This window comes from Pelodiscus sinensis, chromosome 2 (assembly GCF_049634645.1).
Source record: "Pelodiscus sinensis isolate JC-2024 chromosome 2, ASM4963464v1, whole genome shotgun sequence".
NCBI classification, from domain to species: domain Eukaryota; kingdom Metazoa; phylum Chordata; order Testudines; family Trionychidae; genus Pelodiscus; species Pelodiscus sinensis.
In genome coordinates this window covers 129,339,501-129,365,476 of record NC_134712.1, presented here as the reverse complement: position 1 = coordinate 129,365,476, position 25,976 = coordinate 129,339,501, and the positions used below count along the sequence as shown (strand labels likewise).

Genomic DNA, 25,976 nt, shown 5'->3' with positions numbered 1-25,976 from the left:
CCTCCCCAGCCTGCTGGGTAAGTGGCAGAATTTAATATGGCAGAGATGGTTGGAGTTTCTCCTCCCTTCCTCCCGCCCTGCCAGCGGGAAGCCTGGCCTGGTGCTGCAGTTGCTCTGGGTTCCCTGCTGCATGAGGGGTAGGGGAAGGAAACTGAGCTTTTCACTCTAAGGAACAAAAGCGTGCTCCCTGGAGGCTTTCCCTGCTGCAGAAGTGTGTCAAGCCAGGTAAGCGTCCCCCCTCATGCCTAGACTCTACACCCAAACCCCCCTCACTCCCCTCCCCTGCCAAGACCCCACATTCCCAGCTTGCTCTGACACCCTGCCCCAAGTCTCCTCCTGCACCCTCCCTCCTAGCCAGACACCCTGTGAAAAGACCCCTCCTCTGACCTTATTTAGCATTTGTTTATTATTATCCTTACTTTTTTGTGGTCTACGTTTTCAATTCCATGTACCAGATTGTTATTAGGGCAGTCTTCCTGGGTGGGGTAGGAGGAGTGTCGTGGGGCATTTTGATCCCCAGATCTCTCAGCTTTCAGGCCCAGTGGTTGGGTTTTTTTGCTCAACAAAAAAAATCCTTGGTGTTTCCCCTAAAAAAGTTGTTGTTTAGTGTTCCTCAGTCTTAAAAAGCTTAAGAAACACTTGCCTAGAGGAATGCATCCATTATGGGACAGGGTCTCACTGTCACAGAAATGTCCCCTCTGTTGGAAGTTCTCCAGAGGAGACCACAACAGAAGACACTGTAACTGAACTAACACTTGGCTTTATTACTTATTTCCATGTATTATTTGCTTTGTCAAATACATTGTTATTAATAATTATGAGTTCTCTTAAGACATTCTCCATGGCATAGTAAGCATGTCTAGGTGACAAATAATGGCATTACAATAATGAATTGATATATTGAGAAAAGCTTGTTAATAATTTGGCCTCCTTCCCATCCATCCATCCTCCTCTAGTTTCTTTCCTGCCTCTTTGTTTTGCTTTTCTTTCATGCTTACCCTCCCTATCATACTTATCCTCCTTACCTTGTTAGTGTTGCCCCCCATTTAACTATATAAATTAAATTACAAAAATTATATATTAAGAATTTTAAGATCTTTTGCATATATAACCTAACACTAGGTTAAATGCTACAGGTGGTAATTACAAGCTTATAAGATTTTTATTTACCTTTTTGTACTCTGATGTTTGTATTGAAAAGCCTAACAAAAACCCTTTTTACTTTTTTGTCGGTTTGCCTGATATTTCTTTCCCTAAGCTTTAATTTTAGTAATTTAGGGACAAATATATTTTTGTGCTTAGCTCAATAACTAATGTGTGAAATATCCCTTTAACAGTGACCCTAACAGCATACCTTTTACACAGAATTATTTTGATATACCTTTACTGGTGTATTGATATGCTTAGCCTACTTCATTACCATTAACTCCACTGAGCTTAACTGCAAATTGTGTTGCCTTCCTCAGCCACTGAGAGAAAGAAATTCCCAAAATGCCAAACTCTTTAGCTTTCATAGAATCATAGAGCTGGAAGAGATCTCAGGAGGACATCAAGTCTAGCCCCCTGCCCAAGGCAGAACCAATCCCAACTAACCTAGTTATGCATTATTAAAACAACAAGTCACCACCAACACCAACACACAATATGGTATATTTTTAAAAATAAACAAATCTGAGAACATAATTAATATAAAACATAAGAATGGCCGTACTGGGTCAGACCAAAGGTCCATTTAGCTCAGTAGCCTGTCTGCCAACAGTGGCCAGCTCCAGGTACCCCAGAGGGGGTGGACCGAAGACAATGATCAAGAAATTTGTCTCGTGCCATCCATCTCCAGCCTCTGACAAACAGAGGCCAGGGACACCATTTCTATCCCCTGGCTAATAGCCTTTTATGGACTAACCTCCATGAATTTATTTAGCTTCTCTTTAAACTCTGTTATAGTCACAGCCTTCACAGCCTTCTCTGGCAAGGAGTTCCACAGGTTGACTAAGCGCTATGTGAAGAAGAACTTCCATTTATTAGTTTTAAACCTGCTACCCATTAATTTCATTTGGTGTCCTCTAGTTCTTCTATTATGGGAACTAATGAAGAACTTTTCTTTATCCGCCCTCTCCACACCGCTCATGATTTTATATACCTCTATCATATCCCCCCTCAGTCTCCTCTTTTCTAAACTGAAAAGTCCCAGTCGCTTTAACCTCTCTTCATATGAGACCCGTTCCAAAACCCTAATCATTTTTTTTGCCCTTTTCTGAACCCTATCCAAGGCCAAAATATGTTTTTGGAGGTGAGGAGACCACATCTGTACACAGTATTCAAGATGCGGGCGTACCATAGTTTTATACAGGGGCAGTAAGATATTCTGTGTCTTATTTTCTATCCCTTTCTTAATAATTCCTAACATTCTATTTGCCTTTTTGACCGCCGCTGAACACTGTGTGGAAGTTTTCAGACAACTATCCAGGATAACTCCAAGATCTCTTTCTTGATTTGTCGTAGCCAAATTAGCCCCCATCATACTGTACATATAGCTGGGGTTGTTTTTTCCAATGTACATTTCTTTACACTTATCCATATGAAATTTCATTTGCCATTTTGTTGTCCAATCACTCAGTTTGGTAAGATCTTTTTGAAGTTCTTCACAGTCTGCTTCTGTCTTGACTATCTTACACAGTTTAGTATCATCTGCAAACTTTACCACGTCACTGCTTACCCCTTTCCCTAGATCATTTATGAATAAGTTGAACAGAATTGGTCCCAGGACTGACCCTTGGGGGACACCACTAGTTACCCCTCTCCATTCTGAAAATTTACCATTTATTCCTACCCTTTGTTTCCTGTCTTGTAACCAGTTCTCAATCCATGAAAGGACCTTCCCTCTTATCCCGTGACAATGTAATTTATACAAGAGCCTTTGGTGAGGGATCTTATCAAAGGCTTTCTGAAAATCTAAGTATACTATATCTACTGAATCCCCCTTGTCTTCATGTTTGTTAACCCCTTCAAAGAACTCTAATAGATTAGTAAGAAACCATGTTGACTTTTGTCCAACAAATTATGTTCTTCTACGTGCCTGACAATTTTATTCTTTACTATTGTTTTGACTAATTTGCCCGGTACTGAAGTTAGACTTACCGGTCTGTAATTGCCAGGATCGCCTCTAGAGCCCTTTTTAAATATTTTAAATCTAGAGCCTATTTAAATATTTTTAAATAGCTGAGATCATCAGTTAAATGGAAAAGCATCCGAAAATTGAAATTTGTATTTAAATGTAATGTTAAGAGGTAAAACAAAGAATACTTCAATGCTTCTCAGTCTTTAAAGGGCTAAGATCAGGTTTATTTCATTTAAAAGCTCTAATATTAAACGCATATGAGGTGCATGAAAATATTACAATGTATCAATTAATTTAAATCAGTTTTGCTGTGGGAAATAGGTATGCTGACCATATTTTCTGGGGACATATTTACCACACCCTGGCCCCATTAGCCATGCCCACTGCCTCATTAGGCCCTGCCCACCTGCCACAGGAAGTCCCGCCCCTGGGGTAGTAAGAACTTCCAGGTTCAAGATGGACATGTGACCAGAAGTAAAAGCTGTCATGTGACCACTCTAAGAACTCTTCCCATCATCCTCTACCAATAGGGATGGTTTTTGGCCCCATAGGACCCCCCCCATGCAAATATACTGCAGCTTCATTAACCCAGGTCTCAGGCACCAGACCTAGGATCCCATGACACTGCAGAGCTAGGGGTCCAACCTTGATTCAAGATGAGATCCAGGATCTGAGACCTGTTACTTTACAGTGCAGATGCAGCCCCATTTGACTCAGGGCCTGGGAGTAATCCAGAACTATCCCACAATTTCATGGGATAACATCCTTAGTCCTCTTAATGGATGATGTTTACTGGTTCCAATTAACTCATCACCTACTGCAGACAGGGGGCTACTCCAGACCTGCTGAGGGCCCACTGCAGACTATTAAGTATCCTCTGTTTCTAAAAGCCAGAATGAAAATACTGAATGAATCATGACAATTACAGGCTGGAGAAGATCATGACACTAACTGCCCTCCCCCCACACCCAGCTTTCACTGCTTGAAAGGTACATTTCCTATGGAGAGCAACGGGGCTGGGATATTTTATATGTAAAGTTACTGAGCATTTTATATGCCAATACCATGAGGGCGATGCCTATATTATGTTAATAATAATTGCCCAGTGAAGCCACTTCCCAACTTGCTTACAGAGGATCTGATCCAATTTAAACTTTAAGATAGGATTGGGCCCAAAGCAATCTGTTGACATTACCCAAGAAGATCCAGTTAACATTTAGTAACCCTTCAAAAATATAAGGGACCAATCAGTAAAAGCCCCACTGCCTGGTAGAGGCGATCTTTGAAGAAAATTGGAGAGACTTTGAATTCACTTCTTCTGACAGAAGTGTTTTCTCTCACTAGACGAGGGGTCGTTAGCACAGGTTTCACTTTGTGTCTCACAATAACTGAGAAAGGCATTGTCATAGCTAATTCCATTGAGGTCTAGGCAACGTATAGCCCAAAGACTGAAGAACAAATCCCTTGAAACTGGAAGTCAAAACATTTCATCTCTTCACAGAGCTCACAAAGGGTTCATTTACCCAGACACACAAGTCATGACAACCCTCTCTGGAGACAGATGATATATCCTGCCTCTCTGTGGACGCACCAACTCGCATCTTAACATGCTGTTTAAATCATCAACTGCTTGGATGAGGAAGACGCACAAAGAGTCTGTCCATCATCCACATCGGAGTGACATGGTGATTTTACCACCCTGGTAACAGACCCAATCTCTCTGTGGGCTCTTGTGGAGCCGCAGGGAGCCCCAAGTGGTCTCTCAGGGGAGATATGGGGGTGCCTCTATTTCAGTGGTTATGAAACTTTTTGGCCTGTGGACCACCTGGCTAAATGTAAACCTTTCCATGGACCACAAGTTGCTATTAGAAACCCGCGGCAGTGAAACCTTATTTCGAACTAAGTCCTTAGTTTGAATTAACAGTTACTCCTCGTGGAATTAATGTTTCACTGCTGCGTGTAGCCGCGGGGCAGTGAGTTCGGGCTAGTGATATTAAAAATGGTGACCGGACAGGAACATGCAAATAAAGCCTGGGATATTTAAATCCCGGGCTTCATTTGCAACTCCGGTCACCTCATTTGCCTACCTAACTCAAATTAACGAGCTAGTGTAGACATACCCTTTAGATGGCAGTAGTTCTCTACCTTAGTTACAACTGCTAAAGCACATTTAAAAAGAGCTATAGATTAATTAAATGTTACTGAATATTTCCAGTTAGAACCAAAATTAAGACAAAGTTAAGAGAATATATTATTCTTTGGTTAAAGATACACAGCAATGTTTAAAATATGCCTGAAGCAAGCATATGGAAAGTAAACTTTAATAGAAACCAAGACATGCTAAGGCATAGAAATCCATAGTGAAATCACTCAACCAACCTGGCATGCCTGGCACACATGCTATACAACAGCCATACATAGTGTTTGGGATCCTAGGATATACTACACTAACTTGTAAAAATGTTACATTAATTCATACCTGTTTCCTCATTCTGTACAGGTGTCATATTACTGAATTTGAGGGAAGCAGCCAGATCATTGCTGCACCCATAGGTGGGGGTGTTGGCCCAAAAAAACGGTATAAAAGGGGGCCATGTGGGGTGTTGAATAGAAGCTCACTGTCTGCTAATCCTATGTACGCTAGTCATGTGATTGTATAATGTCTGTGTGCGTAGTTAGGAATCTGTAATCTGTGTGGATACTGAATATTTCTCTGCATGTGGTTGAGCACTGGACAGAGCCCGGCCTATGGACATGCTAATTAGCGAGGCCCTGTGGGACAATGGCACTCAATGGGCCAAGGACACACCTAAAGAATGAGGGCTGACACCTAAGGGCTGCCAGCAAGGAACACAGGTATCGGCCGCTGGTCAGGTGACCTGCTGCAGCCAAGAAGAGACCAGGAAGGATGTATAAAGAGGCCATGTGGCGGACTCCATCTTGGTACTCAGCTCAGCACTTCATCCCAGAGGCAGCAGTGCAGGGATCAAAGGGCCAGAAAGAACTGTGGACCCATCCTGATCTTGGCTGCGCAACAAAGACTTTTAAGCCAGCAGCTGTAACATCTCTGCTAGAGCCTGCATCGAGAACTGGGAGATTCGATGCATGTAATGTATGATACTTTAGCAACCTTACTCTCGTGCTTTTCTTTATTGTAGTAATAAACCTTTAGATGTTAGATGCTAAAGGATTGGCTCAGTGTGATTTGTGGGTAAGATCCAGATGGTAAATTGACTGGGGATCTGTGGCTGGTTTCTTGGAACTGGACAGAACTTGTTCGGGGTAGGTGGGATTGGGTTCTAAGACCCCTCACCTGTGTATGAGGCCTGGGGACATCTGGGGCACGGATATTGCTGAGGTGTTGGAGGGGTTTTGCTCGTGAGGCTTCAAGCAGGCTGCTGAAGCGCTCTGTGGGACTGGTGTGTGGCCTGTTTGGGAAGGTCACCAGTCTGGGGGCTGTAAGGAGCCCCGAATTTGAGGAATTCGCCCTGAGCGGACACCCTCAGCTGTGCCTAAACTCGGCCCGGTCTGTCACAACAAGTAAGATACTGTGGCCACAATCAGCCAGTCATTGCTAAGGGCAGCTTCTGACTTCAGTCACCTTATAACTACATGGAGACAGTGGTGATTTTGAGAGGGCCCACACTTTAGAGGGAGGGGAAATCTGTGCCTCAGTCTGATTGAACAATGTTGTTATTTGGCATGAAGATGCATTAAGCCAATTTGTAAAATCATTACATTCTTTCATATTTTTTTCCCCTCACGCTGTCACTACAGCCCAGCTACTGAGGATACAGACTGCTAGCCACTGCTAGTGGTAGCATATGCTTTCAGAGTGTTGAGAACAAAGAAGATTAGGCCAAAACTGCGAGGGTGTGTCTAGACTACAGGGTTTTGTCGACAAAACTATACCTTCATCTACACTACCACCGAGTTCTGTCAAAATAACATCGAGAGAACTTGGCAGTTTTGTCGATGGTGGTAAACCTCATTCTATGAGGAATAACGCCTTTTGTCAACAGAGTTCTGTCAACAGAATGCGTTATTGCATCTACACTGTCCTTTGCATCTACACTCTCATGTCGACAAAGCAACTTGCTTTGTCGACAGAACTGGATGTAGTCTAGACGCTCTTTGTCGACAGAAGCTTTGTCAACAGTATCTGTTGACAAAGCCTCTGTCGACAAAAGCCTGTAGTCTAGATGTATCCCCACTGTCTTAATTGGGGGCAGCCTGTGACGTCAGTCTTATTAAGAACAGCAGACAGTACTGTCATTTTCAATCAGGACAATTCTTCATAAGCTTCTCTTCTGCTTCAGGAGATGCTTTCAGTCATGAAGAATGACAGAAAAAACAGCATTAATCCTAAAAGGGGTCTTTTCAAAATTGTCCACTGCACCTGATCTACTCAAAGATCCATTTGAAAATTAAATATCAGCTTAAATGCATGGCTGAACTGGAGCCTGTTGTTTTGAAGAGGGCATTTTGAACACTGTGATGAATATTAAGAACACTTAAAATATATTACCTGAGAATATCTGAAGTCTGAATTTGTTTCTCACCTTTGGCTTTGTATTCTATAGGATTGTTTTCAGTTTGCTGCTAACAAATAAACAGTTTCCGCTCTTTGCTATCAATCCCAAAACTACAGTAGTAAGGTTTTTTGTTCTTCTTTTTTTTAAATCAACTTCTCATTAAAAGCCAGCATTGGATTTCATCAGTGAGGAAAATTAGAACAAGGTAATATTGATTTTATATTCCCTGTGTTTCTCAGTTTGCTAGAGAAAATACATAAAATTAAAGTTATGCTTTTTTCATGTAACATATCAAGGACTTGTTCAAAATTCTACAGGAAATCAATATCCTAAAGATCTGTGGACTGGATTATATAACCTGTTGCATCAGGGCAGAAACCTGCACCCACATGGAGCTCCATGAATTAAAAGGGAGGTTTTCTGAGTGTACAGAGGCATATCTGTATATCCCCTTTGCAGGAGAAGGGCCTATGTGCAACTGTACTCCTGGGTAACAAAGCACATTTATGATACTGAGCTGTTCAAAGGAAACATATTAGTTTTCTGCTCTAACTAGAGTTGTTATCCCTATTTGTCAGTCATAAATGTTTTGTACTGGCAGAAACAAATTCATTTATTTTCAACATAGAATCTGGGAAACTTTCTTGTATACCTTGGACATGGGAGTATTTACAATAAAAAGCCGATATGAAGAATTAATTACACTTATCCAACCAGAGAACAGAGCCAATACCATCAGCATTATGTGACCAAATACAGTTAAGCAACAAATCTCAGATTACAAATATTCATTTGTAATCAATGCTGTAAATAATCTTCAAAACCAATTGAATTGAGTAACTTTATATAACATACTCAAAAAAATTCAGATATTCTGTGAACAGAAAAATAAGGCAAATTAATGAAAAATGGCTTCTTGCATATTATTTGCTTAGAATTCCCACAGTGGAGTTCTTTATTTAGATAATTTTTCTATTAAGCCGTCACCGTTCTTGTCAGTCTGTCATCGGATTTTCAACTTTCCCCTCCTAGGCATGTGCCGGCCGGCCCTGCCAGCTCCTGCAACAGCTCCTGCAGGTGTGTGCACGCATACTCTGCCGCCTGGCTCCTGCAATAAGGCAGGCTACCCCCTCAAGCTCCGGCTCCCAGCCCCCATGCAGGCCGCTGACAAGGCAGGATGCCCTGCCAGCTCTGACTATGCCCCTCCTCCCGGCAGGCTGCCCAGCTTCTGTAGTCAGCCCCGCATGCCTCCGTGCCAGCCCTCCCCAGGGCCTGGCTCCTTCGAGGCAGGCCACCCATGAGGCAGGCCACCCTGGGAGGCTGCCCTCACCACCTCCTACACATGGGCCTGCCTGCCTTTGTACCAGCAACTGCAGGTCCCGGCCCCCCCAGCAGCCCACTGACCAGCTCGGCTCCCACCCTCCTTCGGCAGGCGGCTCCCACCACCTCCTGCACCTGGCCCACCTGCCTCTGTGCCGCACCGTGTGGCTCACAGCCCCCCTGGCAGGCTGCTCCCACCAGCTTCAGCTCAGGGCCCTCCTGGCAGGCTGTCAACCATCTACCGGCTCCCCCAACAGCCCCTCCTCCATTGCCGACTAGCTCACAGCTCTCCCGCCCCCCGGCAGTCCACCCCTCCTTGCCGGGCCGCATCCCAGCCCCCCACTGCCCAGCAGGTCGCTGACGTGGCAGGCTGCTCCCGCCAGCTCTGGTTCCTCCCCCAGGCCACCAAGAAGGCAGGCCACACCCCCCAGCTCCAGCTCGTGTCCCCCAAGGCCAAGGAAGGGCAGCAGCCCCAGAGGGGTGTGTGTGTGTGTGTGTGTGTGTGTGTGTGTGTGTCTGTGTCTGTGTCTGTGTAGAGCAATCCCAGGCTCTGTCTACACCCTGGAGAAACTCTGCTGCATCATGGAATGCGTTTGCTCTTCCACTTTTTTTCATGGAAGAGCAGACACGCTCTTTCAGAGAGCCCTGCATATTTCATTCTATGAGGAATAAGGGCTCCTCCGAAAGAGGAGGCTTTTCCGTCTACATGGGACCAAATGTTGGAAAAGCCTCTTCCTGGAAAGCAATCGGAAAAAGCTATGCAAATTGCGCAGCGCAATTTGCGTGGCTTTTTCTGAAAGAAAGCTATAGTGTAGACATATCCCCACAGTGTGTGTGGAGGGGAAAGACCAAAAAGACAAAACAAATATTAAAAAACTTATAAAAAAGACAATCTTTCTAAAAGCGCAGCAAAAGAGTAAAAATAAAGTTTTCAGCTACTAATTTAGGAGAAAGATTGGATGGCTAATAGTTACTAACTACCTTGAACTATACTTAGCCATTCTGCAGTTCGATACTGACTGATGCCACTTTTATCACTACGTCTACACTGTAGCCTTCTTCTGGAAAAGCTTATGCAAATGAAGTTGCTGTGTAAACGGCTCCTTTTTGTGCAAAAACCCCTTCGTGCACAAGAACCATTCTTCTTGAAAAAATGAGGAAGAACAGCTCTTGAGCAAGAACGGGTTTTTGCACAAAAAGAAGCCATCTACACAGTTCCTTTTTGTGCAAAAGCCTCTTGCAAAAAGAGCTGCTGATTAATTATGCAAATGAAGTGTGGTGATATTCCACTCTGCGCTTCATTTGCATAAGCTTTTCCAGAAGAAGGCTACAGTGTAGACGTAGCTTCACACTGGTAGCTGAAAACTTTATTTTTTCCCTATTGTTGTTAGTAATGTTATTAAATGTAAAGGGATAATGATTGGCTGCGATGCTGGAACCATATTACATACACACATGCCACCCCATACAGAAAAGGTGCAAAATAAAATCCCTTTTTTATGAAAACAAGCTGGACCATCCCATCATTTTTGTGTCCCCTCTTCTGCAATTTGATACTGATTGATGCCACTTTTATCACCAAAAATCAATCTGGATTTTCAAATCAAATACATATTGAACTTAAAAACATACTCTGAGGAAACCTGGGAGGATTGTCGTTGACATCAGTGAGTGTGATGTTTACAGTTGTTGACCCCGATAGCCCTCCAACCTGTCCAGCCATATCTTTGGCTTGAATGACAACGGAATAATGCTCTCTGGCTTCCCTGTCCATATTATGCAAGGCAGTTCTGATGACTCCTGTGATACAAAGAAAAACAAAAGAAACATCAATGTTAACTTTTCTTGAAAATGCTCAACCTCTACAGAGCCTCTCTTTTCAACAGATGTGGTACACAGAATTTCCTCTATTGCAAAGGCCATTTATAGCCAAAATAAACTATTTTAATTGAATTTCTGATTTCTAACCAATATATTAGAAGTCTCTTGTGTGAACACAACCAAAACAAATCGTTTATTCAATGCAGTGTGGAGAAACGTTGGTGAGAACTGCATTATTTTCTAACAAATCTGATATAATTGTGACAGCATTTGATAGTCAGACAGCTTGCTTGAGGATATGCAGAAATTTTAAAAAATCCATATTACAAGAAATTGTAATAATATATCAAATGATTACTCCAATTCATGTAATATAGAAAGATCTCAAAATACATTGCCAAAAAGACAATGTTTTATCTTGTATGGTAATTGCTATAAGTAACAATTTAATTGAAATATTAATGAATGTGCATTCATGCCCCACAAGAGACTCTCTAATTCCACTATTCAAATTCCAGCAGCTGAACAAACAATAATATTTTGTTCTTCCACATAAAATTTGGCACTACTCTGAAAAGTGACTTCTGAAAATTGAACCCTCTAATTCAATAGATCTGCAGTCTAGATCCATTCACAGTTGTAAACAGTTGACCTTAGTGGGAAAATGATTTTTTTTAATGCTTTTTACTCCTATTTAGCCTAGCAGAGCTGTGTGAGAGCAAAAAATTCTATTTAATTTTACATTTCAGAAGAAATGTTTTTCTAACTTCCAATATGTGCAAGCATACTGATGACAATATGATTGTGTAGGTATCTCCTAAGGCAGCGGTCTCCAACCTTACAAGCCAAGATCTACCGCCCCGCCCCTTCCTTGAAGCCCCGTCCTCTTCCTCTCTATTCTCCTCCTCTCCATCACTTGCTACCCCCAACCCTTATACTGCTGCTTTTTTCCCCAATTCTTCTTTAGGAAGAGGTTTTTCCAACATTTGGCCTGTCTAGACTGGACCAAATGTCAGAGAAGCCCCCTTATTCCTTGTGGAAAGAGGAATATAGGGGTTACTGAAAGAGCATGTTGGCTCCTCCACTAAAAAAAGAATAAGAACAAATGCATCCCTGGATGCAGAAGAGTTTTTCTGGGATATCTCCGGAATCCTGAAAAACTCCCAGGCTGTGTCTAGACTGGCCAGTTTTTCCGGAAAATCAGCCGCTTTTCTGGAAAAACTTGCCAGCTGTCTACACTGGCTGCTTGAATTTCTGCAAAAGCACTGACTTCCTACTGTAAGAAATCAGTGCTTCTTGCGGAAGTACTATTCTGCTCCCATTCAGGCAAAAAAGTCCCTTTTGCACAAAGCTTTTGAGCAAAAGGGCCAGTGTAGACAGCTCAGATTTGTTTTCTGCAAAAAAGCCCTGATCGCGAAAATGGCGATCGGGGCTTTTTTGGGAAAAGCGTGTCTAGATTGGCACGGATACTTTTCCGCAAAAAGTGCTTTTGCGGAAAAGCGTCCATGCCAATCTAGACGCTCTGTTCCGAAAATGCTTTTAACGGAAAACTTTTCCGTTAAAAGCATTTCTGGAAAATCATGCCAATCTAGACACAGCCCTACCGTCTAGCATTACCCTCGCTGGGTTGAGGCAGGATGTGTAGGCTGTAGGGTGGGAATGAGGGATTTGGGTGTGGGAAGGTGTGAGAGATGCAAGCTTTGGGAGGAAATCTGGATGCAGGAGGAGGTGGAGAAAGGGATGCTGGGTCGGGAAGGGGGCTTCAGGCCGGGCAGTATTGAGGTCAGATGTAGGGTTGGGGTACTAAGCAAGCCACAGGCTTGGGATATGAGGGTGCAGGAATTTTGGTTGGGGTATGTGAGGGGCTCAGGGCAGGTGGTTCCAGTGTATGATAGGTTCAGATTGAGGGTCTGGAGGAAGGGGAGTGCAGGAGTGTTATGATGCTGTGGGCAGATGGGGGCTTGGTCCCAAATGGGGGTTTGTTGGCCAGGCTTCATTTTTAAATAAAATACTATGTCAAACACGGAGGCTACATCTACACTGGCCCCTTCTTCGGAAGAGGCATGCTAATTTCTAACTTTGGAATAGGGAAATCCGCGGGGGATGTAAATATCCCCCGCGGGATTTAAATAAACATGGCCGCCGCTTTTTTTCCGGCTTGGAGAAAAGCCGGAAAAGAGCATCCAGACTGGCGTGATCCTCCAGAATAAAGCCCTTTTCCGGAGGATCTCTTATTCCTACTTTCAAGGAGGACTTTCAAGTAGGAATAAGAGATCCTCCGGAAAAGGGCTTTATTCCGGAGGATCGCGCCAGTCTGGACTCTCTTTTCCGGCTTTTCCCCAAGCCGGAAAAAAAGCGGCGGCCATGTTTATTTAAATCCCGCGGGGGATATTTAAATCCCCCATGGATTTCCCTATTCCAAAGTTAGAAATTAGCATGCCTCTTCCGAAGAAGGGGCCAGTGTAGACGTAGCCAAAAAGTTTCTGCATTGTCTTTATTTCTGAGAAGGGCAGGGAACCTGTTTTGAGTCAGGGATCAGTGACCCACAGAAAAGTCAGTTGGGGCCACACAAGTGAGATGCAAAATAAAAATTCCACCAAACCCCCCACAAGCCTCACTAATGTGGCCCCAACTGTGCTGATGGGAGGAGGGGACATGGTATTGGGGAAGGATACTGGGGGTACCGGACATGGGACAGGGTGCTGGGTGGGGTGCCAATGGGTGCTGGAGCAAGGACAGGGTGCTTGTATGTGCTGGGGCAGGAGACTGGGGCAGGGTGCCAATGGATGTTGGGGCAAGAGACAGGGGGCTGGGGCATGGGACAGAGGGTCAGTGGGTTCCGGGGCAAAGGCTTGGGGCAGAGGACAAGGTGTCAGTGGAGGCAAGGGACAGGGTGCTGGGCTAGGGACAGGATGCTGGAGGGGGCAGGGGACAGGATGCCAGTGGGAGCAGAGTGCCACTGGGAACAGGAGGCAGGGTATTGGCTGGGGCAGGGAATCCTCAATATGTGCCTTCCCTCCTCCCCACCAGAGGAGGGAAGCTCCGGCAAGAGCCTCCTCCCGGGACTCCTCCCCCTCCCCAGTGTACGCTTCCCCTCCGGACTCCTACCTCCTCCCCCACAGAGGAGGGGAGCCCCAGTGCGCACCTCCCCATCCCAGGACAGAAGCCCTAGTGTGCGCTTCCCCCCGGGACTCCTCCCCCCCCCATCCCCGGCGCTTGCTTGCCCTCGGGACTCCTACCTCCTCCCCCGCAGCGGAGGGGAGCCCTGGTGTGTGCCTTCCCTCCCCTCTCCCCCCCCCCCAAAGTCCCAGCACGCATCTTCCTCTGGGACTCCTACCTCCTCCCAGCACGCCACAGACCTGGAGGAGGGGAGCAGGCAGCGCACTTCCGGAAACCCTGGAAGTGGCGCACAGCTGCCGGACTTACCTCCACCCTGCGGGAAGCCAGCACTACTTCCATTTTCGGAGGTAGGTAGTGGAGCTTCTTGGGGGGGGAAATTGGGGGGGGCCCGAATGCCTCGTGATCAACTGGTCGAGCCCTCCCAATCGACCAGTTGATCGTGATCAACGGGTTGGTGACCACGGTCATAAGGCATGACCCAGAGAAGTGTTTCTCAACATTTTTTTATAAAGTACCCCTTTAAAAAAATTTTAAGTACCCCCAGTACTTACAGTTTTCAGACACACAATTTTTTCTACCATTGCAACACATTTGCTTAAACAACTTAATCGTAGCCAGGTGGGTGATGGTATTTTTGGGTGTAAAAAGTACAAAAATAATAAAATGCTAGAAAACTTAAAACAAAAATTCAGTTTTCTCTAAATTTCAGTTGTGTTGATATACCCCCTCCCCAGACTTCTCTCAAGTACCCCTAAGGGTACTCGTAGAACTGGTTCAGAAACCATGACCCAGAGAACTTCTTGTATCTGGTGATACTTTAGATATGATAGATTATCTCAAGCATTTGCTGGTTGCAGGTTCACAACATTGTGATTGTGCTCATTTAGTAAATATCATCCATAGACTGCAGCTCACTGATCTGCACTGAACTAATTCACTAAGGGTGAATTACAGGGTTTTTTTTTTTTAAAAAGTGGCCTTTTTTCAAAAAAACTTCCCCTGCGTCTAGACTGCTGCCACGTTCTTTCAAAAGTAAATTGAAAGAACGCGGCAGTTTTTTCAACAGCAGAAAACCTCATTTTACGAGAAATAACGCCTTTTTTCAAAAGAGCTTTTAGAAAAAGGCGCTAAGTAATGCAAACTGTACTTTTTAGAAAGTACTAAGTGTAGTATAAATGCTCTCTTTCGAAAAGGGATTTTTTGAAAGATACATCTGAAAGTACCCTATCTTAGCAATCAAACAAAATACATATACACTCTAGAGCAGTGGTCTCTAAACTTTTTACACCCAAGATGACTTTTTAAATGTCAGGGCAAGCCAAGATCTACCTCATCCCTTCCCCAAGCCCCCATTCCTTCCTTGAGACCCCACTTTCTCCAGTCCCCTTCTCTCCATCATTTGCTGTCCCCAGCCCTTACTCACTCTCCCTGGGTTAAGACAGGACGTGCAGGCTCCGGGGGTGGGAATGAGGGATTTGGGTGTGGGAAGGGGTGAGAGGTGTAAGCTCTAGGAGGATATTTGGGTGAAGGAGGTGGTGGAGAAGGAGATGCTGGCTCAGGAAGGGGATTCCAGGCTGGAGAGTGTTGTGGGTCAAGTGGTGAGTTGGGGTGCTGAGCAAGGCTCAGGCTTGTGAATGTGGGGGTGCAGGAGTCTGGGTTTGGGTTTATGAGGGACTGAGGGCAAGGGGGTTGAGAGTATGGGTATGTCTACACTAAAGCACTAATTCGAACTAACTTAATTCTAATTAGTTAATTCGAACTAAGCTAATTCGAACTAGTGCATCTAGACCTAAAAATTAGTCCACATTGAGTGGACCCTGAACCGAGGTTAAGGATGGCCGGAAGCAGTGCCGGCAGGGCATCAGATTAGGACTTAGAGCGTGGAGCTGCTGTCTCAGGCTAGACGAGGGCTGTGCTTAAAGGGACCCAACCCACACCCCAGACAGACAGTTCTCAGGGGTTCCCCGCTTGCTTGTCTAACTCAATGAGGGTATGTCTACACTACAGCACTAATTCGAACTAACTTAGTTCGAATTAGTTAATTTGAACTAAGCTACTTCAAACTAGCGCATCTAGACTTAAAAACAAGTTCGAATTAGTGTTTTGCTAATTCGAACTAGCACGTCCACACTGATTGGACGCAGGGGCGCATTTAAGGGCAGCTGAAACCGGTTCCGGCAGGGCATCAGGTCAGTAGTTGCTTTGTGTGGCTGCTGTCTGAGGCTATCTGAGGTTCGTGCTTAAAGGGACCCCCCTGGACAGCCGGTTCTCAGCTTTTCCGCTTGCTTGCCTACCTCGCCGAGGGACAGCAAAGCGTTTTTCTCTGCGCCCGTCTGTGTCGGTGCTTCCCTTTGGGGCCGCTGCCGCAGGTGGCAACATGGAGCCAGAGCTCGCCCTGCACTTTCTGGTGCAGTTTATGGACTTGCTGCTGCAAGCCTGCCAGCAATGACTGGAGGCTGTCTGGTTCCACCTGGTGCACTTCAGCCCCCTGCCTGGCCACCCTGGAGGCTATGGCGCAGCTGCGGCGGCACCCGGGCTCCGGCGTGCCCCGCCGCATCTGGCGTCTGGACACCAGCAGCGACTGGTGGGACCAGCATTGTCCTGGAGCGCTTGGGAGACCAATAGTGGACCCAGAACTTCAGGATGAAGAGGGACCCCTTCCTGGAGCTCTGCGCGTGGCTCGCCCCTGCTCTGCACAGAAGGGACACTTGCATGAGGCCTGCCATCCCCCTCCAGAAGCGTGTGGCCATCGCCCTCTGGAAGCTCTCCACGCCGGACAGCTACCAATCTGTCGGGAACCAGTTCGGCGTGGGGAGATCCACCGTTGGAGCGGTGCTCATGCAGGTATAGCACTCGCCGGCCACTGGGCCGGGGGCGAGGAGGGCTGCAAGGAAGGGATGGGCCGCCCCAGGGAAAACGGGGGGACCGGGGAGAGGAGGCAAAAGTGCCCCGCACTGGAGGGGCCGGTCTCTCCCGGCCGTACTACATGCCGCCCGGGGGGGTTGCTCCCGGGAGTGGGGCGTGGGGCACTGCCAGGGCACGAACACTCCCAGCCACCCGGGCGCCCCACTGATTCGCGCTTTGCTGTGTCTCTTCGCAGGTGGTCAAGGCCATCAACTGGGTGCTGCTCCACAGGGTGGTCTGCCTCGCCGACCCAGACGCCGTCATCCGGGGGTTCGGCGTCCTCGGCTTCCCCAACTGCGGAGCGAAGCGGACAGGGGACTGCAGATGAGTTGAAGAGGGAGAGCAAAGCGACCCCACCGCCAAAGAGGCTACCCGGTGAGAGTACTAGCTGTGGTGTGTGTGTGCCTGACTGTTTGAGTTTTAAAGTTTGAAGTGTGAATTGTGAGTCTGATTCCAGGTGAGTGCTAGCAGTTTCAGTTTCAGCTTCTGTGGCAGTTTGGACTGAGAGCCTGCCATTGTTCCCTTGATTGCCTCTGATTAGCCTCAGGCTCAGCCTTTCCTTGTGTGACTCAGAAGGGGGCAGGCCTGAGCCTGCGACCAGGGGAGCGAAGCGAACAGGGGAGCTGAAGAGGGAGTTGAGCAGTAGGAGTAACTGATGGTGATGAAGACCCGAATCGCTTGTGCCAGTACTTCTCCTGTCTCCTCCACCTGTGCCTGTATCCAGACAGAGAACCTGAGTATGGATGCCTCTACCCAGATCCTGGTGTGGTGTTGCAGTATTTGTGGCTTGCAATTCCCACTGACTGATATCCAGGATGGGGGAGACAACCATTGTGAAAGGTGCCTGCTGGTGGAATCTCTCAGGCAGCAGGTGGGAGAGCTACAGGAGGAGGTGGCCAGGCTGAGGAGCATTTGAGGCCATAAGGAATTTCTGGACAGTATTCCTGTGGAGTCCACTGAGGTCACTGTCCTAGGATGTGGGACTGCTGACCCACCACTTATGGAGGAGGAGGTGGTGCAGGGAGACCAAGCCTTGCACCACCAAGGTTGAGCAGTCTCCTGCCACAACTGCGGGGAAGAAACATAGGGTAGTGGTGGTTGGAGACTCTCTTCTGAGGGGAACGGAGGTGCCCATCTGTCGCCCTGACAGTTCATCTCGAGAGGTATGCTGTCTGCCAGGGGCCTGTATCCGAGATGTTACGGAAGCATTGTCGAGGATTATCCGGCCCTCTGACTACTACCCCATGCTACTCATCCATGTGGGCACAAATGATACTGCCAGGTGTGACACTGAGTGGATCAAGTGTGACTACAGGGCTTTGGGAGTACAGGTGAGGGAGTTTGGGGCACAGGTGGTATTCTCTTCGATCCTTCCTGTCAAAGGTAGGGGCCCAGGCAGAGAGAGGTGCATCCTGGAGGTGAATGCCTGGCTGCGAGGATGGTGTCGCCAGGAGGGCTTCGGCTTCCTTGACCACGGGGTGTTCTTCCAGGAAGGACTGCTTGGCAGAGATGGAGTTCACCTTTCCAGGAGCGGGAAGGCCTTGTTTGGACACAGACTGGCTAAGCTTGTGAGGAGGGCTTTAAACTAGGTTCGATGGGGATAGGTGAGCAAAGCCCACAGGTAAGTGCTGAATGTGCGGGACTGGGAGATGGGTTGGAAATGGGGGGGACTATGGCCTATAATGGCAAGGAGAAAGGAGGGTCAGGGCACAACAGGGAGGCAAGATCAAATCAGTATCTTAGATGCCTATATACAAATGTGAGAAGTATGGGTAATAAGCAGGAAGAACTGGAATTGCTAACAAATAAATACAACTATGATATCATTGGTATTACAGAAACCTGGTGGGATGGGATGCATGATTGGAATGTTGGTATGGAAGGGTACGGCTTGCTCAGGGAGGACAGACAGGGAAAAAAGGGAGGAGGGGTTGCCTTGTATATTAAAAATGTACACACTTGGACTGAAGTGGAGATGAACGTAGGAGATAGCTGTGTAGAGAGTCTCTGGGTTAAGCTAAAGGGGTAAAAAATGAGGGTGATGTCATGCTAGGAGTCTACTACAGGCCACCTAGCCAGGTGGAAGAGGTGGATGAGGCCTTTTTTAAACAATTAGCAAAACTATCCAAAACCCAAGATTTGGTGGTGATGGGGGACTTCAACTATCCAGACATATGTTGGGAAACTAACACAGCGGGGCACAGGCTATCCAATAAGTTTCTGGACTGCATTGGAGACAACTTTCTGTTTCAGAAGGTTGAAAAAGCTACCAGAGGAGAAGCTGTTCTGGATTTGATTTTAACAAATAGGGAGGAACTAGTTGAGAACTTGAAAGTGGAAGACAGTATGGGGGACAGTGATCATGAAATAATAGAGTTCATGATCTTAAGGAAAGGTAGAAGGGAGACCAGCACAATTGAGGTAATGGATTTCAGGAAGGCAGGTTTTGATAAGCTCAGAGAGCTTGTAGGTAAGGTCCCATGGGAAGCAAGACTGAAGGGAAAAACAACTGAAGAGAGTTGGAAGTATTTCAAAGGGACGTTGTTAAGGGCCCAAAAGCAAACAATTCCGCTGTGTAGGAAAGATAGAAAATATGGCAAAAGACCAGCTTGGCTTAACAAGGAGATCTTGCATGATCTCAAAATAAAAAAGGAGTCATATAAAAAATGGAAACTAGGACAAATAACAAAGGATGAATATAGGCAAGCAACACGGGAATGCAGGGACAAGATTAGAAAGGCAAAGGCACAAAATGAAATCAAACTAGCTACAGGCATAAAGGGAAACAAGAAGACCTTTTATAAATACATTAAAAGCAAGAGGAAGACCAAGGACAGGGTAGGCCCACTGCTCAGTGAGGAGGGAGAAGCAGTAACAGGAAACTTGGAAATGGTGGAGATGCTCAATGACTTCTTTGTTTCGGTCTTCACCGAGAAGTCTGGAGGTGTGCCTAACGTAGTGAATACAAGCAGAGAGAGGGTAAGTTTAGAAGATAGGATACACAAAGAACAAGTTAAAAATCACTTAGGAAAGTTAGATGTCAGCAAGTCACCAGGTCCTGATGAAATGCATCCCAGGATACTCAAGGACCTGACAGAAGGGGTATCTGAGCCTTTAGCTATGATCTTTGAAAAATCATGGAAGACAGGGGAGATATCAGAAGACTGGAAAAGGGCAAATATTGTGCCCATCTATAAAAAAGGGAATAAGAACAACCCAGGAAACTACAGACCGGTCAGTTTAACGTCTGTTCCAGGGAAGATAATGGAGCAGGTAATTAAGGAAATCATATGCAAACACTTGGAAGGTAATAAAGCGATAGGGAATCGCCAGTGTGAAGAACAAGTCATGCCAAACTAATCTGATAGCTTCCTTTTATAGGATAACGAGCCTTGTGATAAGGGAGAAGGGTGGATGTCATATACCTAGACTTTAGTAAAGCATTTGATACGGTCTCGCATGATATTCTTATTGATAAACTAGGCAAATATAACTTAGACAGGGCCACGATAAGGTGGGTGCATAATTGGCTGGATAACCGTAGTCAGAGAGTTGTTGTTAATGGTGCTAAATCCTGCTGGAAAGGGATAATAAGTGGAGTTCCACAAGGGTCTGTTTTGGGACCCGTACTGTTCAATATCTTCATCAATGATGTAGATATTGGGATAGAGAGTACGCTTATTAAGTTTGCAGATGATACCAAACTGGGTGGGGTTGCAACTACTTTGGAGGATAGGGACATAATTCAAAATGACCTTAGCAAGTTAGAGAAATGGTCAGAGGTAAACAGGATGAAGTTTAATAAAGAGAAATGCAAAGTGCTTAGGAAGGAACAGTCAGTTCCATACATACAAGATGGGAAGCGACTGTCTAGGAAGGAGCATGGTGGAAAGGGATCTAGGGGTCATATTGGACCACAAGTTGAATATGAGTCAACAGTGTGATGCTGTTGCAAAAAAAGCAAATATGATTCTAGGTTGTATCAACAGGTGTGTTGTAAGCAAAACTCGTGAAGTCATTCTGCCGCTCTACTCTGCACTGGTTAGGCCTCAGCTGGAGTACTGTGTCCAGTTCTGGGCGCCACATTTCAAGAAAGATGTGGAGAAATTGGAAAGGGTACAGAGAAGAGCGACAAGAATGATTAAAGGTCTAGAGAACATGACCTATGAAGCCAGGCTTCATGAACTGAGCTTGTTTAGTTTGGAAAAAAGAAGATTAAGGGGGGACATGATAGCGGTTTTCAAATATCTAAAAGGGTGTCACAAGGAGGAAGGAGAAAATTTGTTCCTCTTGGTTTCTGAGGACAGGACAAGGAGTAATGGGCTTAAAGTGCAGCAAGAGAGGTTTAGATTGGACATTAGGAAAAAATTCCTAACTGTCAGGGTGGTCAAATATTGGAATAAATTGCCAAGGAAGGTGATGGAATCTCCCTCTCTGGAGATATTTAAGAACAGGTTAGATAGACATCTGTCAGCGATGGTGTAGACGGAGCTTGGTCCTGCCTTGAGGGCGGGAGGCTGGACTCGATGACCTCTCGAGGTCCCTTCCAGTCCTATGATTCTATGATCCGTGCCCTGGAACACCAGGCCTCCCAGTACATGAACCGCAAGGGGTACTTCTCCGTCCTCCTGCAGGCCGTGTGTGACCACCGGGGACAGTTCACGGACATTAATGTGGGCTGGTCCAGCAAGGCACACAATGCCAGGGTGTACTGAAACTCCTCCGTGTGCCAGAGACTGCACGCCGGGACCTTCTTTCCCAACCGCCACATCAGGGTTGGGGACGTGGACATGCCTGTCTGCCTGGTGGGGGATGCGGCCTATCCCCTACAGCCCTGGCTCATGAAGCCCTACACGGGGCACCTCAACCCCTCCTGCCAGGCCTTCAATGCGAGGCTGACCAGGGCCCGCATCGTGATTGAGGGGGCCTTTGGGTGACTGAAAGCCCGATTTAGGTGCTTCCTCACCCGCCTCGACCTCGCTGAGCACAACATCCCTCCCGTGGTGGCAGCATGCTGTGTGCTGCATAATTTGTGCGAGAGGAAGGGGGAGGCTTTCCTGCCAGCCTGGATGGCTGAAGTTGACCGCATGGCTGGCCAGTACGCTCAGCCCTGCACCGCCGCCATCCGGGAATCCCAGTGGGGGGCCGTCCGGATCCGGGAAGCCCTGCGGGAGAGCTTCCATGTGGAGGAGGAGGATTGAACTCTCCCTGCATGCCCCACTGGGGCCTTCTTCCACCCTCCCCCCCTTCCCCCTTCCCCTCCCTAACCTCCCTTCCTAATGTCAAATAAAGACCCCTGTTTTGGCAAAAAACCCCTCTCTTTATTTTACATAACTGGGGTGGGGGGAGGGAGGAGTGACGGTGGGAGAGGGGAGGGGGAAACCTGGGAGGAAGGAGCTGGAAGGGGGTGGAAGGGAAGGGAAAGCTCAGGCTTGGGAGTCCGGCTGGCTCTCCTGTCTTGCAACACTGCGGGTGTGGGGACCTCGGGGGGGAATGAGTGTGGAGGGTGGGGCAGGAGGGACGGTGGGTGTAGAGGAAGCGGGAGAGGGAGCAGAGGCAGCAGGGGTGGGAGGAGGAGTGAGAGCTGGGGCAGCCGCAGGAGCTGGAGCAGGAGGAGGCAGGAACCAGTCCACCAGGGTCTGGAGGTGGCCTCTGAGGGCACGGCCCTGCTCCTCCAGTGCATCCACACTCTGCTGGCGCAGCCGAAGGTCCTCCCGGACCCAGTGCTCCTGGTTGCGGAGCAGCTGCTCCATGAACCGGAGGTGCCACTGCTGGTAGTCCTCCTGGTTCCTGGCACACCTGCTGGCCCGGGCGCGGGTGGCTGTTGCAGGTGGGGTGGTGCGCCCTGCAGTCCCAGGTGCTGCGGCTGTGGTAAAACAAGAGCAGCGGTCAGTTCTCCCTGGGGACAAGGTGGGTGAAACCCAGCCCCCCACTGCAAGGCCAAGGCCCCTGCATGACACTCAGCTGCTGCTCCATGGTGGGCAAGGCCCAGGCACATGGTCCCTGTGCTCCCTCTCCCCCCCATACCCCCGTACACATAAGGGGATCATGATGGTACTCACAGGTAGAGACCTCCCCGGCCTCGGACAACACAGGAGATGTGTTCTGTGGGGTTCCTCGGGGGTCCTGGGTCCTGGGCAGGCTCCCGGCAGACTCCTGGCTCTCAGCGTCCTCCAGCTCCTCCTCCTCAGTGTCCAGGACGGGTCACTATGCCCTGGGGTCGATGACCACCCCGGGGGCAGGGACGGCGTGAGCCCCCAGGATGCGGTCCAGGGCCTGAAAGTGGGGGCAGACCTCCGGGTTGGCTCCTGGCAGACAAGCCCGGGAGTAGGACTGCCGCAGGTCCTTTATTTTACAGTGGACCTGCTCCCGGGTCCGCTGGTGTCCTCTGGCGGCCAGGCTGTCAGCCATGCGACCATAGACAGCCGCGTTCCTGTGGCTAGTGCGAAGATCGTGGACATTGGAGGCTTCCCCCCAAACCTCAATGAGGTCCATGATCTCCGCACTTGACCTCTTGCGGCCCTGGGCAGGCTCCTGGGAGCCGCCAGGCTGGTCCCGGGAAGAGGCGGAGGGCTGGGTGGCAGCGGGTGGCTGGCTTATCTTGTGCCAGATACAGGGTCTGCTAGCTGGGTGCTGGCAGGCTTGCAACTGGCACAAACTGTGTAGCCAGCCCGTGGCCCTTTAAGGGCACCGGGGCCGGGAGGGGGGCAGAAGAGTTTCCCTGGTTTGGCCAGAGTGGCCACCAGGGCAAGCTGGGAAGGGTGAGCCTCCCACTAGTTCGAATTAAGTGGCTACACAGCCCTTAATTCGAACTAGCTAATTTGAACTAGGCGTTAGTCCTCGTAGAATGAGGTTTACCTAGTTCGAATTAAGCGCTCCGCTTGTTCGAATTAAGTTCGAACTAGCGGAGAGCTAGTGTAGCACCTATCAAAGTTAATTCGAACTAACATCTGTTAATTTGAATTAACTTTGTAGTGTAGACATACCCAGAGGGACAGCAAAGCAGTCCTGGCTTGGAGTGCCCTGAATGCCCACACTCGGCACAACACAGCACTCGGCCATCAGCCCGGCTGCACTTGCCACAGGCTGCCATCCGGGGTGGAGGGGTCAATCGGAGGGCTGTAGGAGAGCTTCCACCCCGAGGAGCCCGCAGAGCCACCCCGTCCTCCCCATCGGGGGCTCATACCCCATTCCTCCCTCACCTCCTTCCACTTACCCTTCCCTAGCCCCCCTTCCTGATGTAAAAAATAAAGGGCACGTGTGTTCAAAAATAGAAACTCTCTCTATTTAAGAAAACTGGGAGAGGGGGGATTAACCTCTGGGAAGACTGGGAAAAGGAGGTGGGAGAGGGGAAGAAAGAGGGTGGGAGAGAGGAAGGGGAAACCTGGGAGGAGGGAGCTGGAAGGGGGAAGCCAGGGGAAGAAGGAGGAGGGGAAATATCAAACTATGGTACGCCATATCTTCAGTACTGTGTACAGATGTGGTCTCCTTACCCCAGAAAAGATGTTTTGGCCTTGGAAAAGGTTCAGAAAAGGGCAACTAAAATGATCAGGGGTTTGGAACAGGTCCCATATGAAGAGAGGCTAAAGAGACTGGGACTTTTCAGCTTAGAAAAGAGGAGACTGAGGGGAGAGGGGTATGATAGAGGTTTATAAAAGCATGAGTGGTATGGAGAGGGTGCATAAAGAAAAGTTCTTCATTAGTTCCCATAACAGAAGGACTAGAGGACACCAAAGGAAAGGAATGGGTAGCAGGCTTCAAACTAATAACAGAAAGTTCTTCTTCACAAAGCAAATAGTCAACCTGTGGAACTCCTTGCCGCAAGAGGCTGTGAAGGCTACAACTATAACAGTTTAAAGAGAAGTTAGATCAAGTCATGGAGGTTGGGTCCATGGAGTGCTATTAGCCAGGGGGTAGAAATGGTGTCCCTGGCCTCTGTTTGTGGAAGGCTGGAGATGGATGACATGAGACAAATGGCTTAGTCATTGTCTTCGGACCATCCCCTCCAGGGTACCTAGTATTGGCCGCTGTCGGCAGACAGGCTACTGGGCTAGATGGACCTTTAGTCTGACCCAGTACAGCCGTTCTTATGTTTTTATGTTCTAAGCTCAGGGCTCAGGGTCGGGGGGTCTCACTGGACCACCTTGATTTTCATGCAAACCTGCTCCTGGGTGGCCAGGCTAGCAGCTATCCTGCCCTAGACGGCCACTTTCCTGTGCCTAGTGCGGAGGTCCACGATGAGGTCCACGATGTCCACACTAGACGAGGCGGGCGCCCACCTCTTGCGGCCCCGGGCAGGCTCTTGGGAGCTGCCAGCCTGGTCTCGGGAAGAGGAGGAGGGCTGGATGGCAGTGGGTGGCTGGCTCGTGCCGTGCCAGGTGCAGGGTCTGCTGGCTGGGTGCTGGCAGGCTTGTAACTGGCATGGGCACCGTAGCCAGCTCGTGCCCCTTTAAGGGCTCCGGGGCTGGGAGGGGGGCAGAAGAGTTTCTCTGGTTTGGCCAGAGTGGCCACCAGGGCAAGCTGGGAAGGGCTAGCCTCCCACTAGTTCGAATTTAGTGGCCTTTCAGCCCTTAATTCAAACTACTTAATTCGAACTAGGCATTAGTCCTCGTAGAATGATGTTTACCTAGTTCGAATTAAGCGCTCCACTAGTTCGAATTAAGTTCGAACTAGCGGTTTGTACGTGTAGCGCCTATTAAAGTTAATTCGAACTAACGTCTGTTAGTTCGAATTAACTTTGTAGTGTAGACATACCCTATGAAGGGCTCAGGACACAATTTGCAGTATATGGATGGTGTAGGAGTGTTGTGGCAGAAGACTGGGAATGTGGGGGTGCAGGAGTTTGGGGATTTGAGGAGCTCGGGGCAGGGGCTCAGGTATATGATATTCTCAGGGTTGGAGGTCTGTGGGGGGTGCAGGAGTGTTTTGATGCTGCAGCCAGATGCAGACTTGCTGGCCACACTTTATTTTTAAATAAAATATTATGTTCAACATAAAACGTTTCAACATTGTTTTTATTTATGGGAGGGACAGGAAACCTGTTTTGGGTCAGGGGTCACTGACCCACAGAAAAATCAGATGGGGACCACACAAATTAGATGCAAAAAACCAACCCCTCCAACACTCCCCAAGTCTCACTGATGTGGCCCCAACTGAGA

At 47.8% G+C, this 25,976-nt stretch overlaps 1 protein-coding gene across 5 annotated transcripts in view; it reads right to left on the bottom strand.

The window, feature by feature from the left end:
* The window catches only part of CDH18 (cadherin 18), a 1,055,536-nt gene that overhangs the window by 170,273 nt on the left and 859,287 nt on the right, over positions 1-25,976 (bottom strand). For all 5 annotated transcript variants that reach the window (XM_075921433.1, XM_075921430.1, XM_075921429.1 and 2 more), the window contains one exon: positions 10,606-10,773. In XM_075921433.1, coding sequence (XP_075777548.1) covers positions 10,606-10,773 — 168 coding nt within the window. The remainder of the gene's footprint in view (positions 1-10,605; positions 10,774-25,976) is intronic.